This window comes from Pholis gunnellus, assembly GCF_910591455.1.
Source record: "Pholis gunnellus genome assembly, chromosome: 17".
Taxonomy (NCBI): domain Eukaryota; kingdom Metazoa; phylum Chordata; class Actinopteri; order Perciformes; family Pholidae; genus Pholis; species Pholis gunnellus.
Window position 1 is genome coordinate 21,959,258 of NC_136544.1, and position 18,874 is coordinate 21,978,131.

The following is an 18,874-nucleotide window of genomic DNA, read 5'->3' on the forward strand; positions in this document are numbered from 1 at the left end:
TATTTAACCTCAATAACAGAAACAAACTACTTGATATATAAATGCATGTTCTATATATATATATATATATACTAATGTATTAAATGCTTTTCTATGAAACGTAGTCGAGTAAAAGTATAAAGTACCTTACACGTGTACTAAAGTACTATCTCCTCTACTGAATAACTGCTCAACATGTTGTATTAACGTTTTAAAACAAAATAGTTCCATTAATGAAAGAATCAGGAAATCAAAGTTAAATATTTTTAGAATTTTCTGAATTAAAAACTTTTCTTTGGCTGAAAAACTAAAATCTGGATTCTGTCGCACCCCCGTGTGCGCGTGCAAGACTGAGCGCGCAAAAAAAGGAGCAAACAGGGTCGCGCGGGAGACCGCTGAGAGGAGTGTACTGCTGCGTTCAAGTGTTCCTCGTAAACACCACAATCACGTGTAGTTCCGTCATCTCTGGTGGATTTAAACTCTTTATTTAAAACAAATATATATAGTCATAATACTCTAAGAACGTAATATATAATAGTACAACAGTTTGAATACTTTTACTACATTTTACTGATTATACTTAAGGATCATTTTACTGTTACAGAGTATTTTTACACTGTGGTAGTACTATTACTGTAGTTTAACAGATGAATACACAAAGGAAATACAAACATTTATAAACTAAATTAAAGTAAAAAATATATCCAAAGTAACAATAATAATGATATACATATATACTAATATACATATAAACCCTGTAAACAAACACATATACATGCACACAAATATACAAATAGTGAATACTTGACATAAACCGGAAAACTATTTTCTCCCGTTCACTGCGCAGTGTTAAATGTCCCACCGACCCTGAAGGCAGCACGTCGTCCTACCAGTCAGTGCGTGATATCCTTCCGCGGGAGAGAAGCGCGCGGCCCTTTCCCTCGCGACGACACAGGATGCGAACGGGCGGCGGTTGGTAACGTTTGTTTTCCCGCAAACATCCGCGTGAGAAAACCGGGGAAACTCTCCCGCCTTTTTTTTTAATCACCGACCGACCCCCGGTACCGACTGAGCTCCGTGGAAGAAATATAATAATAATCCGCTGCGAGCTAAACTCTCCAGCTAGAGACCGAGAGACGAGAGAGAGAGCCGGTGGAATGGAGCTCATCACGATCCTCGAGAAAACCGTCTCTCCAGGTGAGTACCAGACACGTGGCTCTTCTCACGCAACACGCCCGATGCCCGGGCTGTATCTCGCGGGTCTTAGCCACGGAGAACCGGTGAAAGTTTGAAGTTTAAGGAGGGAAATGCTCGCTATGCTAATGCTAACCCATGCTAATGTTACGGCCTCAAACCACCGCAGACACCGCGCTGGTGACTTAGCAGAGTCACGCGACTCATCGCAGGTGTGACAGTGTAGCTCACCTATACCTCTCGGTACGTTACATGTAATATGAGAGGATGTTGCTGAAGCTCCGTGGAGGTCTGACAGTTGCACGTAACTGGTGAAGAGAGCCGACCCTGCCCATGCCTGTTTGAGCGGCTCGGCTAGCTTGTTAACCGTTAGCTTGTTAGCCGTTAGCCGTTACCATGTATCATTCAAACTATCGGCCGCTCCTTCGCACGCCTGTTCCCGGCTAACGTTACTTTAGAGCCGCTGAGAGGAGAGAAAAGTCCCCCCGGTTGTTGTTTAAATAACCTCTCACGTGTTTAAACAGAGTTAACGTTCTTTAAACCGGATGCTTGGTTGTCCGGAAAACTTTATTTATGTTCCTCCGAACGTGTCCCGGTGGCCCCGGCTAACGTTAGCATGCCAACCGACAGTCTCGCGCATCACGGTGGCTAACGTTAGCATGCTAACCGACAGGCTCTCGCCCCACGGTGGCTAACGTTAGCATGCTAACCGACAGTCTCTCGCCCCACGGTGGCTAACGTTAGCATGCTAACCGACAGTCTCTCGCCTCACGGTGGCTAACGTTAGCATGCTAACCTAGAGTATCTCGCTAACATGCACATTGGAGCCGCTCGGTGTTTCTCCGGACTGAGACCGTGTGAACCGTTAAAATGGAATCCAAACTTTATAACGTGACTAGTTAACGTTAAACCGGAACAACCGATGTGATGTGTTCGGGTGGAGCTGGTAAACTCGTCTCACCGCCCGTTTTATGGCTCTCACCAGAACCTCCGTACTGTTAGCCGACAGGTTAGCATGAAGACTAACATTGATTAACTCGTCTTCTCCTCAGATCGGAATGAACTGGAGGCGGCGCAGAAGTTTCTGGAGCAGGCGGCCATAGAGAACCTGGTTAGTATGGTGCTACTGGTGGGACAAGCTAGCTGACCAGCAGCAGAGAGGAGCTCAGTACAGCTGGAGCCCGCCCGGCTTCTCCTCATTAAGACAGATACACAGCAGCCTGCTAGCGTTAGCATTTCATGGAGGCAGCTGCACCCTTCTGATGTGAAGGCTGCAGATCAAACACGTTCTACCGTCAGTGTGGACTGATTCAGTCTGACAGACTTACCTTGATGTTGTACTGATTAGTAAAAACACATCCAGTCAACCTCGCCCACCGCATCCCACAATGCAAAGCGCTTCAGCGTTTACCGTCTTAACTTGTCACTAAATTCACTTTTCAGGAGATAATTCAGTTAAAATATATTTAAATTAGTGCTGGGCAACGATTACATTATTTAATCTCATTATGTTAAAGTTCAATAATGAATCTAAAGTAGTGTGTTGTGCTCTTTTATGTTAAAGTGCTGCTCTATGAACTAAAGGTCAACAACATTTGGTGTAAACACGTTAAACTCATCCGGTTGTTGTTAACAGCAGGATTCTCTTCACACAGCAGCAGTTCTATCTCTTCACTCTCTGTGCTCAGTGTGTGACGTCATGTGAAACCTTCACTGCTGTGAACATGAACAACATGAACAACACGTTTCATCACAATGTGTGTGTTGTGTGTTCTCCTCTTCATCACTATGATGCTGTAACTCAGAGGTGATGAAGGTCACCCAGCGATGTCCAGTAGTCTCCAGTGAGAGCAGCAGCTGGTGCTCGTTGTGACGCGTCGCTGTTGTCGTCTCTCCTTTAACACAACTCGTGTGTTCTTCTGGTGACGGTGCGTCTTGAGGCTCATACGTGACGTCATTGGTTGATCCTAAAGGTGCGTTCACACCAAACGAGACGTGAACGCGCCTTGAGGACGTTCCTCAGACCGACATCTTCACAACACCAACCTGCAGTGTGTCTCCACTTCTCTGTAGCATCAGTTAGCTTGTCTCTGTAGCATCAGTTAGCTTGTCTCTGTAGCATCTGTTAGCTTGTCTCTGTAGCATCTGTTAGCTTGTCTCTGTAGCATCTGTTAGCTTGTCTCTGTAGCATCTGTTAGCTTGTCTCTGTAGCATCTGTTAGCTTGTCTTTAGCTTCTCTAAACTTCTCTCACACGCTGCATCAACGTAGTCTGAAGAATTCCTCCACCGCTGCCAGTGAGCAAGGCACTTTCAAAATAAAATAAATAACTGCGTTAACGCGTTGTCCAGCAGTAATTAAAATATCTGTAGAAAATTGATGCTCCAACGTTTTCATAGTTAAGAAGCTCCACAAACTGCTCGTGAGCTAGAAGTCTGCTTCTACTACATGGTCACAGTATTAGAGCACCAGTAATGTGATTACTTGAGTTTACTTGATTTCTTTGACAGTGAACCAGATCTCCCGTTATCCCTCCTGTCATGTTAACTAGTGATCTGCTCTACTGCGCCATCAAGTGGACAATAAATGTGAAACAGGCAGTGATTACAACGACACCGTGGCTTTTGTGTGCGATGCTTTGAAATCAATGAATGATGTTTGTGATGCCAATAATTATGAACTTATGAATATGGTGTCTGTCTTTATGATATGATGGCGGGTCAAAAGGGAAAGTGGAAACAAATTGGGGAGAGGTTTGTGATGTGCTTGTTACTAGAGACAACATTTTATTCATTTTTATTAAATAACTTTTCCATAGTGCTCGGCTTCAGGCGCTTTCTTTTTTTAGATGATTTCGCCTGCTTTAGAAAACAGCCTTTCACAGGGTGCAGAGAGAAGCAACAGCAAGTTTATACACGTTGGATACACGTGACTCGGGGGGATCTATACAGCATAGTATCGCGATATTGTATCGATACACGGAAGCCAAGAATCGATCTTTTATTATATAAACTATAAACCTTTTGGTGCTAGAACAATAAAATCAATTTGTTTTTCAGTCCACTAGATGGCGCTGAGTTGTTTTCTGGTGAGGTCAGCAGAGGTCAGGGGTCAGTGTGTTTGATAAAAACAAAGAGAGACATCAGAGAAAGAAATCAGAAATGCACCGTCCACGTTTGAATCAGACGTCTGGACTGATTCTGATTTTTTTTTAACAAGGAAGGCCGTCGCGGCCCGAGCTCTACAGAGAGGTGCAGCTTAAAGAGGAGGAGTCTGAGTTCAGCAGGAAGAGTGGCATTAACTTGTGATGCATTGATGAAGCTCAGTGGATTCCTGTGTGACTATAACAGCACAACATCTCAGAGGACTGGAGACTGAAACTGCCGACAGAAACCTGGTGGTTGTAACAGACAGCGCTGCTAATGTGGGCGTTGCCGTTCAGTGAGCGGGATTCCTGCATGAGAAGCTCACGCGCTCAATCTGACCTCACAACGGGGTTAAATCTGTGATGAACAGACTTTATCTTATTAGATAAAACATGTTGACAGTTTTCCTTTGGGGACATCATTCAAAGATGAAAAGAGTAATGAATCGCAATATATGTTATCGCAATACTCAGCATATCGTATCGCGGGACCTCTGGTGATTCCCACCCTTAATATTTATGTCCTTTCCAATACTCCAGGGGGTTCTCCAATGTTCGGTTCACCCAGGTCCCTTTGGACCTCCACTGTTGCGTCCGCAGTGTCATTTTGGGTTCTCGTCTGCAGGACTGTGGTGTCCAAACGATGCCACAGTTTGCTACCTAAGACGGAGACGTTCACATCCGTCATCAACACGAGCCTCGATACGCACTTCACCAAAAGCTTCGTGGATTACTCGACACAAAAGGACACATCGCTAGTTTTAACTGCTCTTACATTAACACAAAAACTATTAATCATCACTGTGTGTGAATGGACATAATCTTGTGTTTCACATTCATTTCCTGTGGCGGTCAGATTTGACCCGACAGGAGGGTTAAACTGTTTTTAAGACTCTTTCTGGCACAACAGCGCCCCCACTGGTGCGTCAGGCAGAGAGCAGTACTGCAGCTTCAAAAGGAGAACCCATCAGATTCTAGTACTGCTCACTTGTTCTGGAGCTTTCTGCAGCGTCGCACTGCCTTCTTTAACACGTTTTGAGGTGTTTTTAAAAAGGAACCTGTCTTCATGTTAGCTTGTTTCATGTCTAAAGGACCAGGTCTCACTGTGTTGTCCTCCTCTCTTCAGCCCACGTTCCTGGTGGAGTTGTCCAAAGTGTTGGCCAACCCTGGCAACACTCAGGTTGCTCGAGTGGCTGCCGGTCTGCAGGTGAAGAACTCTCTGACCTCCAAAGACCCCGATGTGAAGACGCAGTACCAGCAGAGATGGCTAGCCATCGACGCCAACGCTCGCCGCGAGATCAAGAACTACGTGAGGACTCAGATCTCCAAACTCACAGCTTCAGTCCATCTTTACGTCTTGTTGTCCTTACGTCCGTCTCTTTGTCCTCCAGGTTTTACAGACTCTGGGCACGGAGACGTACCGGCCCAGCTCGGCGTCTCAGTGCGTCGCCGGCATCGCCTGCGCAGAGATCCCTGTGAACCAGTGGCCCGAGCTGATCCCCCAGCTGGTGGCCAACGTCACCGACCCCTCCAGCACCGAACACATGAAGGAGTCCACGCTGGAGGCCATCGGCTACATCTGCCAGGACATCGACCCGGAACAGCTGCAGGAGAATGCCAATCAGATCCTGACGGCCATCATCCAGGGCATGAGGAAGGAGGAGCCCAGTAACAACGTGAAGCTGGCGGCAACCAACGCGCTGCTCAACTCTCTGGAGTTCACCAAGGCCAACTTTGACAAGGAGGTAACCGCGAGCTTTCACCTCTTCCACTCCCCCCCCATTTTGGAGCAACAACGCCTAAAATGACATACCCAAATTAAATTGCCTGTGTCTTCTGAACCACTCTGACTATATGCATAAATGAGGTCTGTCTTGAAAGAAAAACCCCTAAAGTTCCTTGTGAAAGTGTCTGCAGACCTGTAGCTCATACAGAAACAGAGCAGTGGGCCTTTGAAGTCAGTACAAATTAAGATTTTTGTCCGCCTAAAATAAAAAAGTAGCTTTCAGTATAAATAACTGCCTTTGGCTGAATTTGTGCCAGTAGAGGACAGCATAGGGCTGTAACTACACTATCAGTGAACATCGGCCTCACATGTGAAGGAGATTGGACAAAGTATGACCGTTCTACAGTGTTCCTCCATGAAGACATCCAGGAGCTCTAAAGGACATTTGGAGATCCAAATGGACACATGATAACCAAATGATATTCTGACACACTAAAGGTGTTTTTTCCTTCACATTTTGCTATTATATTATTTCCCTTTTATTTTTAGCCATAGCAAATAGCAGAAACTAAGTATATGTGGTGGAAGACGTGGTCTGTAAGCAGCAGACTTGCTGTGCGTAATAGCCACGACCGAGCGCACGGCCGAGTATGCGGGCAGCTCCGTTACGCGAGACTGTTTACTCCTCCAGCACAGCTCAGTGTGCACATGCAATACACCGTTAGAAAGCCTGAAGTCTCCTCTAGACGAAGGCTAGACAAAAAAGTTGATAAAATAATGACCGTGTTGGCTCACTGCTTATATCAATAATATGCCCGTTTTGTCCTATTTATACCACTGTTTTCTCCAGCCGCTAGCTCCATGGTAGCATCCGCTAGCACATTTACTAGTAAAATCGGGTCTGTACTGTATCTTTCGCCGTCGAAATGCTGCAAGACCCGACTTGCAGCAGTCATGGCAACTTTGGACAGTGTGTTTGGGCTCCTTTTGTGAAAAATCTGTGAGGAATAAAAGAAAACCGATGCTTTCTTCGCAAAAACGAGGTTTCTATGCATGCTGGGATATTTTTTTATTTTTTTATTTTGCCATGTTTTGTGACGTAATTTTCGTAAGCAAGCCGTAAGAACGGAAAGGGAGGGGTTCGCGTCCTCGCGGAGTTGAAGAGGTTAACATGATACATCTCACACTCTGAGAGACAGAACCCAGGGTGTAACATCTCACACCCTGAGAGACAGAACCCAGGGTGTAACATCTCACACCCTGAGAGACAGAACCCAGGGTGTAACATCTCACAACCTGAGACGGAACCCAGGGTGTAACACCTCACCCTGAGAGACAGAACCCAGGGTGTAACACCTCACACCCTGAGAGACAGAACCCAGGGTGTAACATCTCACACCCTGAGAGACAGAACCCATGGTGTAACATCTCACACCCTGAGAGACAGAACCCAGGGTGTAACATCTCACACCCTGAGAGACAGAACCCAGGGTGTAACATCTCACACCCTGAGAGACAGAACCCAAGGTGTAACATCTCACACCCTGAGAGACAGAACCCAGGGTGTAACACCTCACACCCTGAGAGACAGAACCCAGGGTGTAACACCTCACACCCTGAGAGACAGAACCCAGGGTGTAACACCTCACACCCTGAGAGACAGAACCCAGGGTGTAACCACGACACACGTTCAATGACTCATTTCCTCTAAAAGCTCTAATTCAAGCCTGTAAATAGAAGTGTAACCAAACAGGAAGTAGTTTTATTTTGTACGTTTTTTTGTGTCCTTTGTTTTTCAGACGGAGAGACACTTCATCATGCAGGTGGTGTGTGAAGCGACGCAGTGTCCCGACACCAGAGTGAGTAACATGACCTCTCTCCTGTCTGTCTGACCTCTCTCCTGTCTGTCTGACCTCTCTCCTGTCTCTCTGACCTCTCTCCTGTCTGTCTGACCTCTCGCCTGTCTGTCTGACCTCTCGCCTGTCTCTCTGACCTCTCTCCTGTCTCTCTGACCTCTCTCCTGTCTGTCTGACCTCTCTCCTGTCTGTCTGACCTCTCCTGTCTCTCTGACCTCTCTCCTGTCTGTCTGACCTCTCGCCTGTCTCTCTGACCTCTCTCCTGTCTGTCTGACTTCTCGCCTGTCTCTCTGACCTCTCTCCTGTCTGTCTGACCTCTCGCCTGTCTCTCTGACCTCTCTCCTGTCTGTCTGACTTCTCGCCTGTCTCTCTGACCTCTCTCCTGTCTTTCTGACCTCTCTCCTGTCTCTCTGACCTCTCTCCTGTCTGTCTGACCTCTCTCCTGTCTCTCTGACCTCTCTCCTGTCTGTCTGACCTCTCGCCTGTCTCTCTGACCTCTCTCCTGTCTGTCTGACTTCTCGCCTGTCTCTCTGACCTCTCTCCTGTCTTTCTGACCTCTCTCCTGTCTCTCTGACCTCTCTCCTGTCTGTCTGACCTCTCGCCTGTCTCTCTGACCTCTCTCCTGTCTGTCTGACTTCTCTCCTGTCTCTCTGACCTCTCTCCTGTCTCTCTGACCTCTCTCCTGTCTCTCTGACCTCTCTCCTGTCTCTCTGACCTCTCTCCTGTCTCTCTGACCTCTCTCCTGTCTGTCTGACTTCTCTCCTGTCTCTCTGACTTCTCGCCTGTCTCTCTGACCTCTCTCCTGTCTCTCTGACCTCTCTCCTGTCTCTCTGACCTCTCTCCTGTCTGTCTGACCTCTCTCCTGTCTCTCTGACCTCTCTCCTGTCTGTCTGACTTCTCGCCTGTTTCTCTGACCTCTCTCCTGTCTCTCTGACCTCTCTCCTGTCTCTCTGACCTCTCTCCTGTCTCTCTGACCTCTCTCCTGTCTCTCTGACCTCTCTCCTGTCTGTCTGACTTCTCTCCTGTCTGTCTGACCTCTCTCCTGTCTGTCTGACCTCCAGGTGCGTGTGGCGGCCCTGCAGAACCTGGTGAAGATCATGTCTCTGTATTATCAGTACATGGAGACCTACATGGGTCCGGCTCTGTTTGCGGTGAGAACTTGTTTCTTTTGATGGTAAAAATAATCTGCAGCAGTTTCAGGTGGTTTTACTCGGTGGTCTTGATTTTCAGAATAAAAGTTCTGCTCCTCTATGAAACAGAACCACGATGACTAGAAGTAGAACATGTCTGTTCACTTCCTCTCCGTTCAGTCAGTGTCTCTTCTCTTGTGGTCACATGACTTCCTAGTTTCACACGTTCATGTTTTTATTAGTGGAGACTGAATGAGACGTTTGAGGACCGTTGGAAAGACGTTAACGAGTGAATAACTGGGTTCGGAGGGTGAACGGTCTTTAACGTGAATAAAGTGTTTTTAATGAGTTCAATGCTTCAAATCCTGACTTTGATTGGTCGTGTGTCCCTCCTCTCTGTTCTCTGATTGGTTGCTTCCTCAGATCACCATCGAGGCGATGAAGAGCGACATCGATGAAGTGGCCCTGCAGGGCATCGAGTTCTGGTCCAACGTCTGTGACGAGGAGATGGATCTGGCCATCGAGGCCTCAGAGGTCTGTGTAAGCAGACTTTACTCCGTTTACACGTTGGTTCCAGTTTGTTAGCCCCCCCGACTGTGTTCATCCTGTCTGTCTCGTCCAATGGCAGGCCTCGGAGCAGGGCCGCCCCCCCGAGCACACCAGTAAGTTCTACGCCAAAGGGGCCCTGCAGTACCTGGTCCCCATCCTGACTCAGACCCTCACCAAACAGGTGTGTTCTGCTTTCACATCATTAATAATGTTCAGACTCTAACCAGCACCCGGTCCTCTGACCTCTGACCTGAATGCTTTCAGGACGAGAACGACGACGATGACGACTGGAACCCCTGTAAGGCTGCCGGTGTGTGTCTGATGCTGCTGGCCACCTGCTGTGAGGACGACGTGGTTCCTCACGTTCTGCCTTTCATCAAAGAACACATCAAACACCCCGACTGGCGCTACAGAGACGCCTCCGTCATGGCCTTCGGATCCATCCTGGAGGGACCCGAACTCAACCAGCTCAAACCGCTCGTCATCCAGGTCAGTCACTAACCAGCTAACACTGGTCATCAGGTCAGTCTCTAACCAGCTAACACTGGTCATCAGGTCAGTCTCTAACCAGCTAACACTGGTCATCAGGTCAGTCACTAACCAGCTAACACTGGTCATCAGGTCAGTCTCTAACCAGCTAACACTGGTCATCAGGTCAGTCTCTAACCAGCTAACACTGGTCATCAGGTCAGTCTCTAACCAGCTAACACTGGTCATCAGGTCAGTCTCTAACCAGCTAACACTGGTCATCAGGTCAGTCACTAACCAGCTAACACTGGTCATCAGGTCAGTCTCTAACCAGCTAACACTGGTCATCAGGTCAGTCTCTAACCAGCTAACACTGGTCATCAGGTCAGTCTCTAACCAGCTAACACTGGTCATCAGGTCAGTCACTAACCAGCTAACACTGGTCATCAGGTCAGTCACTAACCAGCTAACCTGTTGACCCTCTGCAGGCGATGCCCACCCTGATCGAGCTGATGAAGGACCCCAGCGTGGTGGTCAGAGACACCACAGCCTGGACCGTGGGGAGGATCTGTGAGCTGCTTCCTGAAGCCGCCATCAACGAGGTCTACCTGGCTCCTCTGCTGCAGTGTCTCATCGAGGGGCTGGGGGCCGAGCCCAGAGTGGCCTCCAACGTCTGCTGGGTGAGCTGGACCTCCGTGTGTGTCCGTGTGTGTGTGTGTGTGTGTGTGTGTGTGTGTGTGTGTGTGTGTGTGTGTGTGTGTGTGTGTGTGTGTGTGTGTGTGTGTGTGTGTGTCGTCAGGAATCTCTTTAAATCTGAAGGTTCTCCTGCCGGGACTTTTCTGGCTCATAGTTCAAAGGGCTTCATTTAAAATGATAGACGTGTAGAACAGAAGGCAGGAAGCGTCTATATTCTAAACTTTGAACTCTACATCCATCCTGAACATTCCTGTTTGAACTGTGACGTGAGCAGAGACGAGTTAAAGGGCACCGTGCTGACAAATGAGATCCGCTGGCTTCAGCTTTTCTTTTGAAACTAAATCTGTTGTTTAAGCTGAATCTGACGTGTTTGAGGTCCGTGATGATAATCATGCACCACGCTGATGTGTGATGTAAACACCAACCACATGTATCTGAGACCTCCACACTTCACTTCCTGTAGAGGGCACTGTGGTGGACTCAAGAGTTTGGTCCCTCGGGGCTCCTGTAGTCCTGACTGAAGTGGCTGCAGGTTAAAAGATGCAGAAGAAGAGGTTAACTTCCTGTCGTCTCCTCTTCCTCAGGCCTTCTCCTCTCTGGCTGAAGCAGCTTATGAGGCTACAGATGCTGCAGAGGACCAGGAGGAGCCCAGCACATACTGTCTGTCCTCCTCCTTTGAGATCATCGTCCAGAAGCTCCTGGAGACCACAGACCGGTACGGGGGGGGGGGGGGGTTCACAATAAATGTCAGGTGTAGTTTTCCAATAGACCGTTCACTGCAGCTACTTCCTGTAAAGACTCCGGCATAGTGCCGTATGATATTAACAGCTGAGGCTCCGTCGCTACAGTAACGCTACATTAAAGAAGAGAGCGATGCAGGAGGAACAACGACACGGAGTCTGAGCCCAGAGAGCAGCTGTCTGCTGATTGGAAGAGCTTTGGTTTAAAAAAATCCGTTTGTCGAGTCGCTGTTGTTGCTGCTGGTAACACGAGCAGCTCACGCATCACCTCAGCAGGAAACATGTTGGAGCACCAAGAGTGTGATGACGGTCGGTAACGTTAGAGTGAAGCTGAAGGCTCACACGTCACGTGAAGAGGCTTTAGCTCGAGGCAGCATGAGACAAGAACAGCAAGCGGTGGAGCGACGTTACGAACGCAGTAAGGATCCAGCTCTGCAGGGACCTGGTCCCACTACAGACAGTCTAGACTCAGAGCAACCATTACAGCACCAGATTCAAGGAACGTCTGACCGGGGCGACAATACTTCAGCCAAACTGCCATCCCAACATCATAGGAACACACGAGCACAGCCTTCATACATGTGAGCTCCTGACAGTAAAGCCTCTATAAACATACAGACCGCTCAGCACGACGCCGTCAGTCAACCGGCGCCGTGATGATAATCATGCACCACGCTGACGTGATGTAAACACCAACCACATGTATCTGAGACCTCCACACTTCACTTCCTGTAGTCAGAGTCATGAACGTGGTTTAATGGATCCGGGCGGGTTTGAAATGATTGGTCACAATGATCCATTAGAATCAGACCGACCCCGTCCTGATCGTCTTCTAATATTATCTGCTGATGCTAAAGACATGTGTGCCACATTGGAATAACGAGATAATAAATGTGACGGAACTCATTGTTCTGTCGTGCTGATGATGTGTCCTCTGCAGACCCGACGGTCACCAGAACAACCTCCGCTCTGCTGCCTACGAGGCTCTGATGGAGATCGTGAAGAACAGCGCTAAGGACTGTTACCCCGCGGTGCAGAAGACCACGCTGGTCATCATGGAGCGGCTGCAGCAGGTCCTCCAGATGGAGGTGAGACGCGTACAAAGTCTTTCTGTTCTTCAGTGTCATTGAGAAACTGAGAGCTACTTCAAGGTCCGGAGTAGAACGAAGGGCTGAATAACAACGTTCAACAGATCCTGTTTAATAACATGAAGAGATCACATGTCAATGTTCTATTTTTATACTAATGATCAGTTATGTAAATTTAAAAAAAATCAACTTTCCCATTTTTAAATGAATCTGTTACTTTAGTACTAATCACCAAATGTTGGGCGCTCTGGGTCACCGTTGCATGCCGGCCCGTCGTGGCACCAACACAGCTTCTCTAATGAAGACGCTGGTAGAGCGTTGCCTCGTCTCGACCCCGCGGCCTGTCAGACGACGGGGTGCAGGAGCGGCTCGGTCCGCGTGTCCAGCGCCACCGGGAAACGCCGGCCATTCAGAACCTGAAGGCCTCGTGCGGTGGGACGGCCTCGTCCTTCTAAAATCTACATTAAAACCTCTTGGACCCGAGAGCCCCCTGATTCGGGGGGGGGGGGGGGGGGGGGGGGGGGGGGGGCGCGCGAAGAGTACACACATGTAGTACAAATCACTTCTGAGAACGAATTAAATATTTTATATTTCAAAAACCTATGTGACGAAGAAATTCTGATAAAATGGACGATGTAACCGATTTTAACCACTCAAAAACATATATACACGCACGCACACACAAAGTACTAGAAGATACTACAAGTACTACCACAATTTCACCTATTCTTCTCCAGGAGAAGGCGAGCTATGTTCTCAGCCGTGATCACGAGGAGAACACGCTGAATCCAACCACAGCTTCCAGATTCTTCTCCTTCAAACCATTAAAAAGCAACACGGAGCCAAACGGCAAGAAAATGTAAACGCTTCGCACCGTGAGACGGTTTTCTGGAAGAAAATCGCCCCAAAACCAGTAATCCTTTCATTTCAGCAATCCATGTGCAGCCGGTCGCTCCTCCGTTCTCTACGAGCGTCTGTGAGCGGTTCAGTTTGGGCCGATGGGTTTGACCCTTGGGGGCGCGCCACGGTTTTAGATTTTTTTATTGGCTTAAAATTCTGTCAATCAACTCAAAGACTGTATCATTACACTCCTCACTCTCTTCCACGTTCAACGCTATGTCACATGCGCAAATCGGCCAATCAGAAGGCTCTGTAAGGTTCACTGGAAGTCTGTGAAACTGGAGCGCAGACGAGGGTGAGCCCTGTTTTACAGGATTATAGAGCCCAGGCTCTCAAAATGATGCCGCACTGCTGTATTGGATAGATTGAACACTATTAGTGATCAAGGAAGTGAAATGTATAGTTCTAGTATATAAAACAGCTGAAGTGCTGCTTCCAAAATCAGAATTGTGTGTTTGAGGTCCGTGATGATAATCATGCACCACGCTGACTTGTGATGAAAACACAACCACGTTTACCTGAGACCTCCACACTTCACTTCCTGTAGTTGATCAACAGATGAAAACGGTGCATTCACTTCCCAGCTGCTTCCTCCTGTGTAATGATGTCACTTCCTGTGTCCCCAGTCTCACATCCAGAGCACCTCAGACAGAATCCAGTTCAACGACCTGCAGTCGCTGCTGTGTGCCACTCTACAGGTGAGACCGGCACACTCGAGCTGTCAATCACGCTCTTACTTTGGTAGACTCAAAAGGTGTCAATGCTCTTATTGTGATACTTCCTGTCTGGTGGTGTTGCAGAACGTCCTGCGTAAAGTGCAGCATCAGGATGCCCTTCAGATCTCAGACGTGGTGATGGCGTCTCTGCTGAGGATGTTTCAGAGCACCGCCGGCTCCGGAGGAGTCCAGGAGGACGCTCTGATGGCCGTGTCTACGCTGGTGGAAGGTACACACTCTGAAACACACACATCACAGGTATGGTGGAGGCCGGTGGTGTTGATGTTCATCTGTTCGTGTTTCAGTTCTGGGCAGCGACTTCCAGAAATACATGGATGCCTTCAAGCCTTTCCTGGGTATCGGACTGAAGAACTACGCAGAGTATCAGGTCCGTCTCCCTCCACCGCGAATAACGTCGTAACATAAAGACTCCGTCAGTCAACCAGCATGACGTAGAGACTCCGTCAGTCAACCAGCATGACGTAGAGACTCCAACGGTCAACCAGCATGACGTAAAGACTCCGTCAGTCAACCAGCATGACGTAAAGACTCCGTCAGTCAACCAGCATGACGTAAAGACTCCGACAGTCAACCAGCATGACGTAAAGACTCCGACAGTCAACCAGCATGACGTAAAGACTCCGACAGTCAACCAGCATGACGTAAAGACTCCGTCAGTCAACCAGCATGACGTAGAGACTCCGTCAGTCAACCAGCATGACGTAAAGACTCCGTCAGTCAACCAGCATGACGTAGAGACTCCAACGGTCAACCAGCATGACGTAAAGACTCCGTCAGTCAACCAGCATGACGTAAAGACTCCGTCAGTCAACCAGCATGACGTAGAGACTCCGTCAGTCAACCAGCATGACGTAAAGACTCCGACAGTCAACCAGCATGACGTAGAGACTCCGTCAGTCAACCAGCATGACGTAAAGACTCCGACAGTCAACCAGCATGACGTAGAGACTCCAACGGTCAACCAGCATGACGTAAAGACTCCGTCAGTCAACCAGCATGACGTAGAGACTCCGTCAGTCAACCAGCATGACGTAAAGACTCCGACAGTCAACCAGCATGACGTAAAGACTCCGTCAGTCAACCAGCATGACGTAGAGACTCCGACAGTCAACCAGCATGACGTAGAGACTCCGACAGTCAACCAGCATGACGTAGAGACCCCGACAGTCAACCAGCATGACGTAGAGACTCCGACAGTCAACCAGCATGACGTAAAGACTCCGACAGTCAACCAGCATGACGTAAAGACTCCGTCAGTCAACCAGCATGACGTAGAGACTCCGTCAGTCAACCAGCATGACGTAGAGACCCCGTCAGTCAACCAGCATGACGTAGAGACTCCGTCAGTCAACCAGCATGACGTAGAGACTCCGACAGTCAACCAGCATGACGTAGAGACTCCGACAGTCAACCAGCATGACGTAGAGACTCCGACAGTCAACCAGCATGACGTAGAGACTCCGACAGTCAACCAGCATGACGTAGAGACTCCGACAGTCAACCAGCATGACGTAGAGACTCCGACAGTCAACCAGCTCCGTGTCGATGTGTTTGAGGTCCGTGATGATAATCATGCACCACGCTGATGTGTGATGTAAACAACAACCACATTTATCTGAGACCTCCACACTTCACATTCTGTAGTCAGATTTTCATAAACGTGGTTTAATGGATCAGGCCGGAGGTTTGAGCCCCAGGCTCCTCCCCCTACACACCACCTGGTTTCCATGACTGATGATGATGATGATGATGATGATGATGATGATGATGATGATGATGATGTTACAGGTGTGTCTGGCGGCGGTGGGTCTGGTGTGCGACCTGTGCAGAGCTCTGATGTCCAACATCCTGCCTTTCTGCGACGAGATCATGCAACTGCTGCTGGAGAACCTTGGGGTGAGGAAGACGAGTCCGTCCATCTTCATCGTCTTATCATTCATTGATTAGCTTTCTGGATCTGATGTGTTTGAGGTCCTTGATGATAATCATGCACCACGCTGATGTGTGATGTAAACACCAACCACATTTACCTGAGACCTCCACACTTCACTTCCTGTCGAGGATCAACAACAGTGAAGGAAGTCAGAAGAAGAAGAACTCTTGACCTCGTGGTCTCTTTATAGAGAAATCAATGGTTTCAGATCTTCTGTAACGTGTCTTGTCTCCAGAACGAGAACGTCCATCGGTCCGTGAAGCCTCAGATCTTGTCTGCGTTCGGAGACATCGCTCTGGCCATCGGAGGAGAGTTCAAGAAGTACCTGGACATCGTCCTGGACACGCTGCAGCAGGCCTCCCAGGCTCAGGTGGACAAGGTAAGCACTTGGGAACCATGGGGACGGGGTATTATGGTCTGTTAGACGTGGACTTTCCGCATCGTGTAAAGAAACAGAGTGTCTGTGATGTCATGGTTTCACATGTGGACACGTCGGTGCGTTTGTGTTCAGACGGACTACGACATGGTGGACTACCTGAACGAGCTGAGGGAGGGCTGTCTGGAGGCCTACACCGGGATCATCCAGGGCCTGAAGGGGGACCAGGAGAACGTGCACCGTAAGAGACCTTGTAGAGACCGCCCGGCCTCGTAGAGACCGCCCGACGTCGGTTCCTCCTCCTGACTGAAGACTATCAGGAGGATTTTACGATGTCGTAGATTAACGAGTCTGTTTCACCCAGAGAGCTTCAGGCTGAGGCCCAGTTCACGGCGACCTGGTTTTGCGAGACTCTACAAAATATAACGATGAAGATGATGTGTTTTCATCTGCATCCTCTTCCTCCCTTAACCCTCCTCTTCGTCCCTGTAGCTGACGTGATGCTGGTTCAGCCTCGGGTGGAGTTCATCCTCTCCTTCATCCATCACATAGCGGAGGATGAAGATCACTCTGATGGAGTCGTGGCCAATGCTGCTGGACTCATCGGGTGAGGAGGGAGGGACTAGTGATGCAAAACCTGAACCACAACATCTGAGACCAGAACACAATCCTGGGTTCAGTGTCAGGTCTTTGACGTGTGTGTGTGTGTGTGTGTGTGTGTGTGTGTGTGTGTGTGTGTGTGTTCAGAGACCTGTGCACGGCGTTCGGTAAAGACGTGATGAAGATGGTGGAGGTTCGTCCGCTCATCAACGACCTGCTGACGGAGGGTCGACGCTCCAAAACCACCAAGACAAAGACCCTCGCTACCTGGGCCACCAAGGAGCTCCGCAAGCTCAAGAGCCAGGCCTGGTACACACACACTCTAATACACACTGTGACACACACACTCTAATACACACTCTGTGACACACACACACTCATGCAGGCTAACTGAAACACTTGTTTCCTGAGGACGCTCTCTGAATGTGGAACATCTTCACTAACAGATGTTCTTTAGTTCAGTGGACGGAGAACAGCTTCCTGTTTCACAATAAAAGCACCCTAGAACTAGCTTCCTTGATCAGAGCTCTTCAGAATAACATCACTTCTTCTTCTCTTGCTCTGCAGATCGTCTGGTCGGGTAGAGGAGCTTTGAGAGACATCAGAGGTGGACGAGGACAAACTTCTGCTGATTTAACTCTTCTGTCTTCGGTCCGGTCGAAGCAGAAGTCGAGTGACGTGAGACGAGTGAGTGAGAGAGAGAGACGTGTGAGCGAGACGATGACATCACACCCCTTCAGTCCCCCCCCCCCCCCCCCCCCCCCCCCCCCCCCCTCCTAGACGGCCTGTGGACTCTGACTCCCCCCCTCCCTCCCCCAAAATCCAAACAAACTCAAGCTTCGAGCCCTCCTCCCACAATCCACCTCTCTCGCTGTAGTCGGGCTCTCCTGACATCGCGATGACGTCACTGCTCCGCCGCTGCCCCCTCCCCCCCGATGAGGAGGGGTGGGGGGAAGAGGGGGGTGGGGGGGGGGGGGGGGGGGGACAAACGACGAGAAAAATAAAAGACTTTTGTGGAATCAAAGATAAAAACAGCAGCGAGCGGACTTTGTGGACTTCTGTGGAGAACTTTAGATTTGTGTTGCTCTTATTCTTCTTCTTCCTCCGAGCACTAAAACCTGACGGACTCGAACCGGCGGCTCCGTCCGTGCCGCTCGGCGCTCTTATCCAAAAACAGCACTAGAAAAAAAAATTCCTACAAAGTAAAAGTAATCCTCCGAGGAGCGAGGTGCCAAACGGGAACGAGAGTGAAGCGGAAAATACAGAGAAACCGAGCTGCTGGAGACGCGTTTCACTTGATTTCACCGCTGCTTCGGTTTTGGGGAAAAGGGTCACTCACCATTTTTGCTTGTTTAAAAAGAAATTCTGAGAATTGAAGAAGTTTGTATGAGGTTATATTTTTCCATTGCTATGATGAAAATAAAGTAAAAGAAGAAAAAACAACAATAAAATGATATGAAACATTCCCCAAGCAGTTCTGGTGATTTGGGTCTTTTCTGTTGGTTTGATGCTTAAAGTTCTACAGAAACCTGCTCAGTCCTTCAGTCCGGGGCCACGTGAACACGTTCTCCTGTTGAAAGTCACGTGTGTAACGGCGTCAGAGCTTTTATTTTGTAGGGGTTCGACAGCCGTAAAGAGGTACTTCCTGTGTGGAGAGGAACCTGGAACCAGATTATTACTGAATGTGAATCATTTAAAGCCGATCTGCTTTTATTCCACTTTAGTGAACTAATAAATAATAAAGTCTATATTGTACTGA

The 18,874-nt window shown here is 48.7% G+C and overlaps 1 protein-coding gene across 2 annotated transcripts; it reads left to right on the forward strand.

Annotated features, from left to right (window-relative positions):
* The first annotated feature begins 903 nt into the window (after positions 1-903).
* kpnb1 (karyopherin (importin) beta 1) lies at positions 904-18,589 on the forward strand. Of its 2 annotated transcripts, none has more exons than XM_079177221.1 (21): positions 904-1,176; positions 2,226-2,284; positions 5,443-5,625; positions 5,708-6,061; positions 7,842-7,901; positions 8,960-9,049; positions 9,452-9,568; positions 9,657-9,758; positions 9,842-10,066; positions 10,534-10,725; positions 11,326-11,456; positions 12,422-12,569; positions 14,096-14,167; positions 14,270-14,414; positions 14,491-14,573; positions 15,995-16,102; positions 16,375-16,518; positions 16,651-16,756; positions 17,008-17,122; positions 17,263-17,424; positions 17,683-18,589. In XM_079177221.1, coding segments are annotated over exons 1-21 (2,637 nt in total). In that variant the 5' UTR covers positions 904-1,136; the 3' UTR covers positions 17,684-18,589. The 2 variants fall into 2 exon arrangements, with proteins under 2 accessions (XP_079033347.1, XP_079033348.1); XM_079177222.1 differs by having other exon boundaries at positions 9,452-9,562.
* The last annotated feature ends 285 nt before the right edge of the window (positions 18,590-18,874 follow it).

Excerpts from the sequence above, each read along its gene's own strand:
- kpnb1 (XM_079177221.1), top strand. The coding sequence starts at position 1,137 with ATGGAGCTCATCACGATCCTCGAGAAAACCGTCTCTCCAG. Across the intron at positions 9,759-9,841 it reads CTCAGACCCTCACCAAACAG|GACGAGAACGACGACGATGA; the intron begins GTGTGTTCTGCT and ends GAATGCTTTCAG. Across the intron at positions 14,574-15,994 it reads AGAACTACGCAGAGTATCAG|GTGTGTCTGGCGGCGGTGGG; the intron begins GTCCGTCTCCCT and ends ATGATGTTACAG.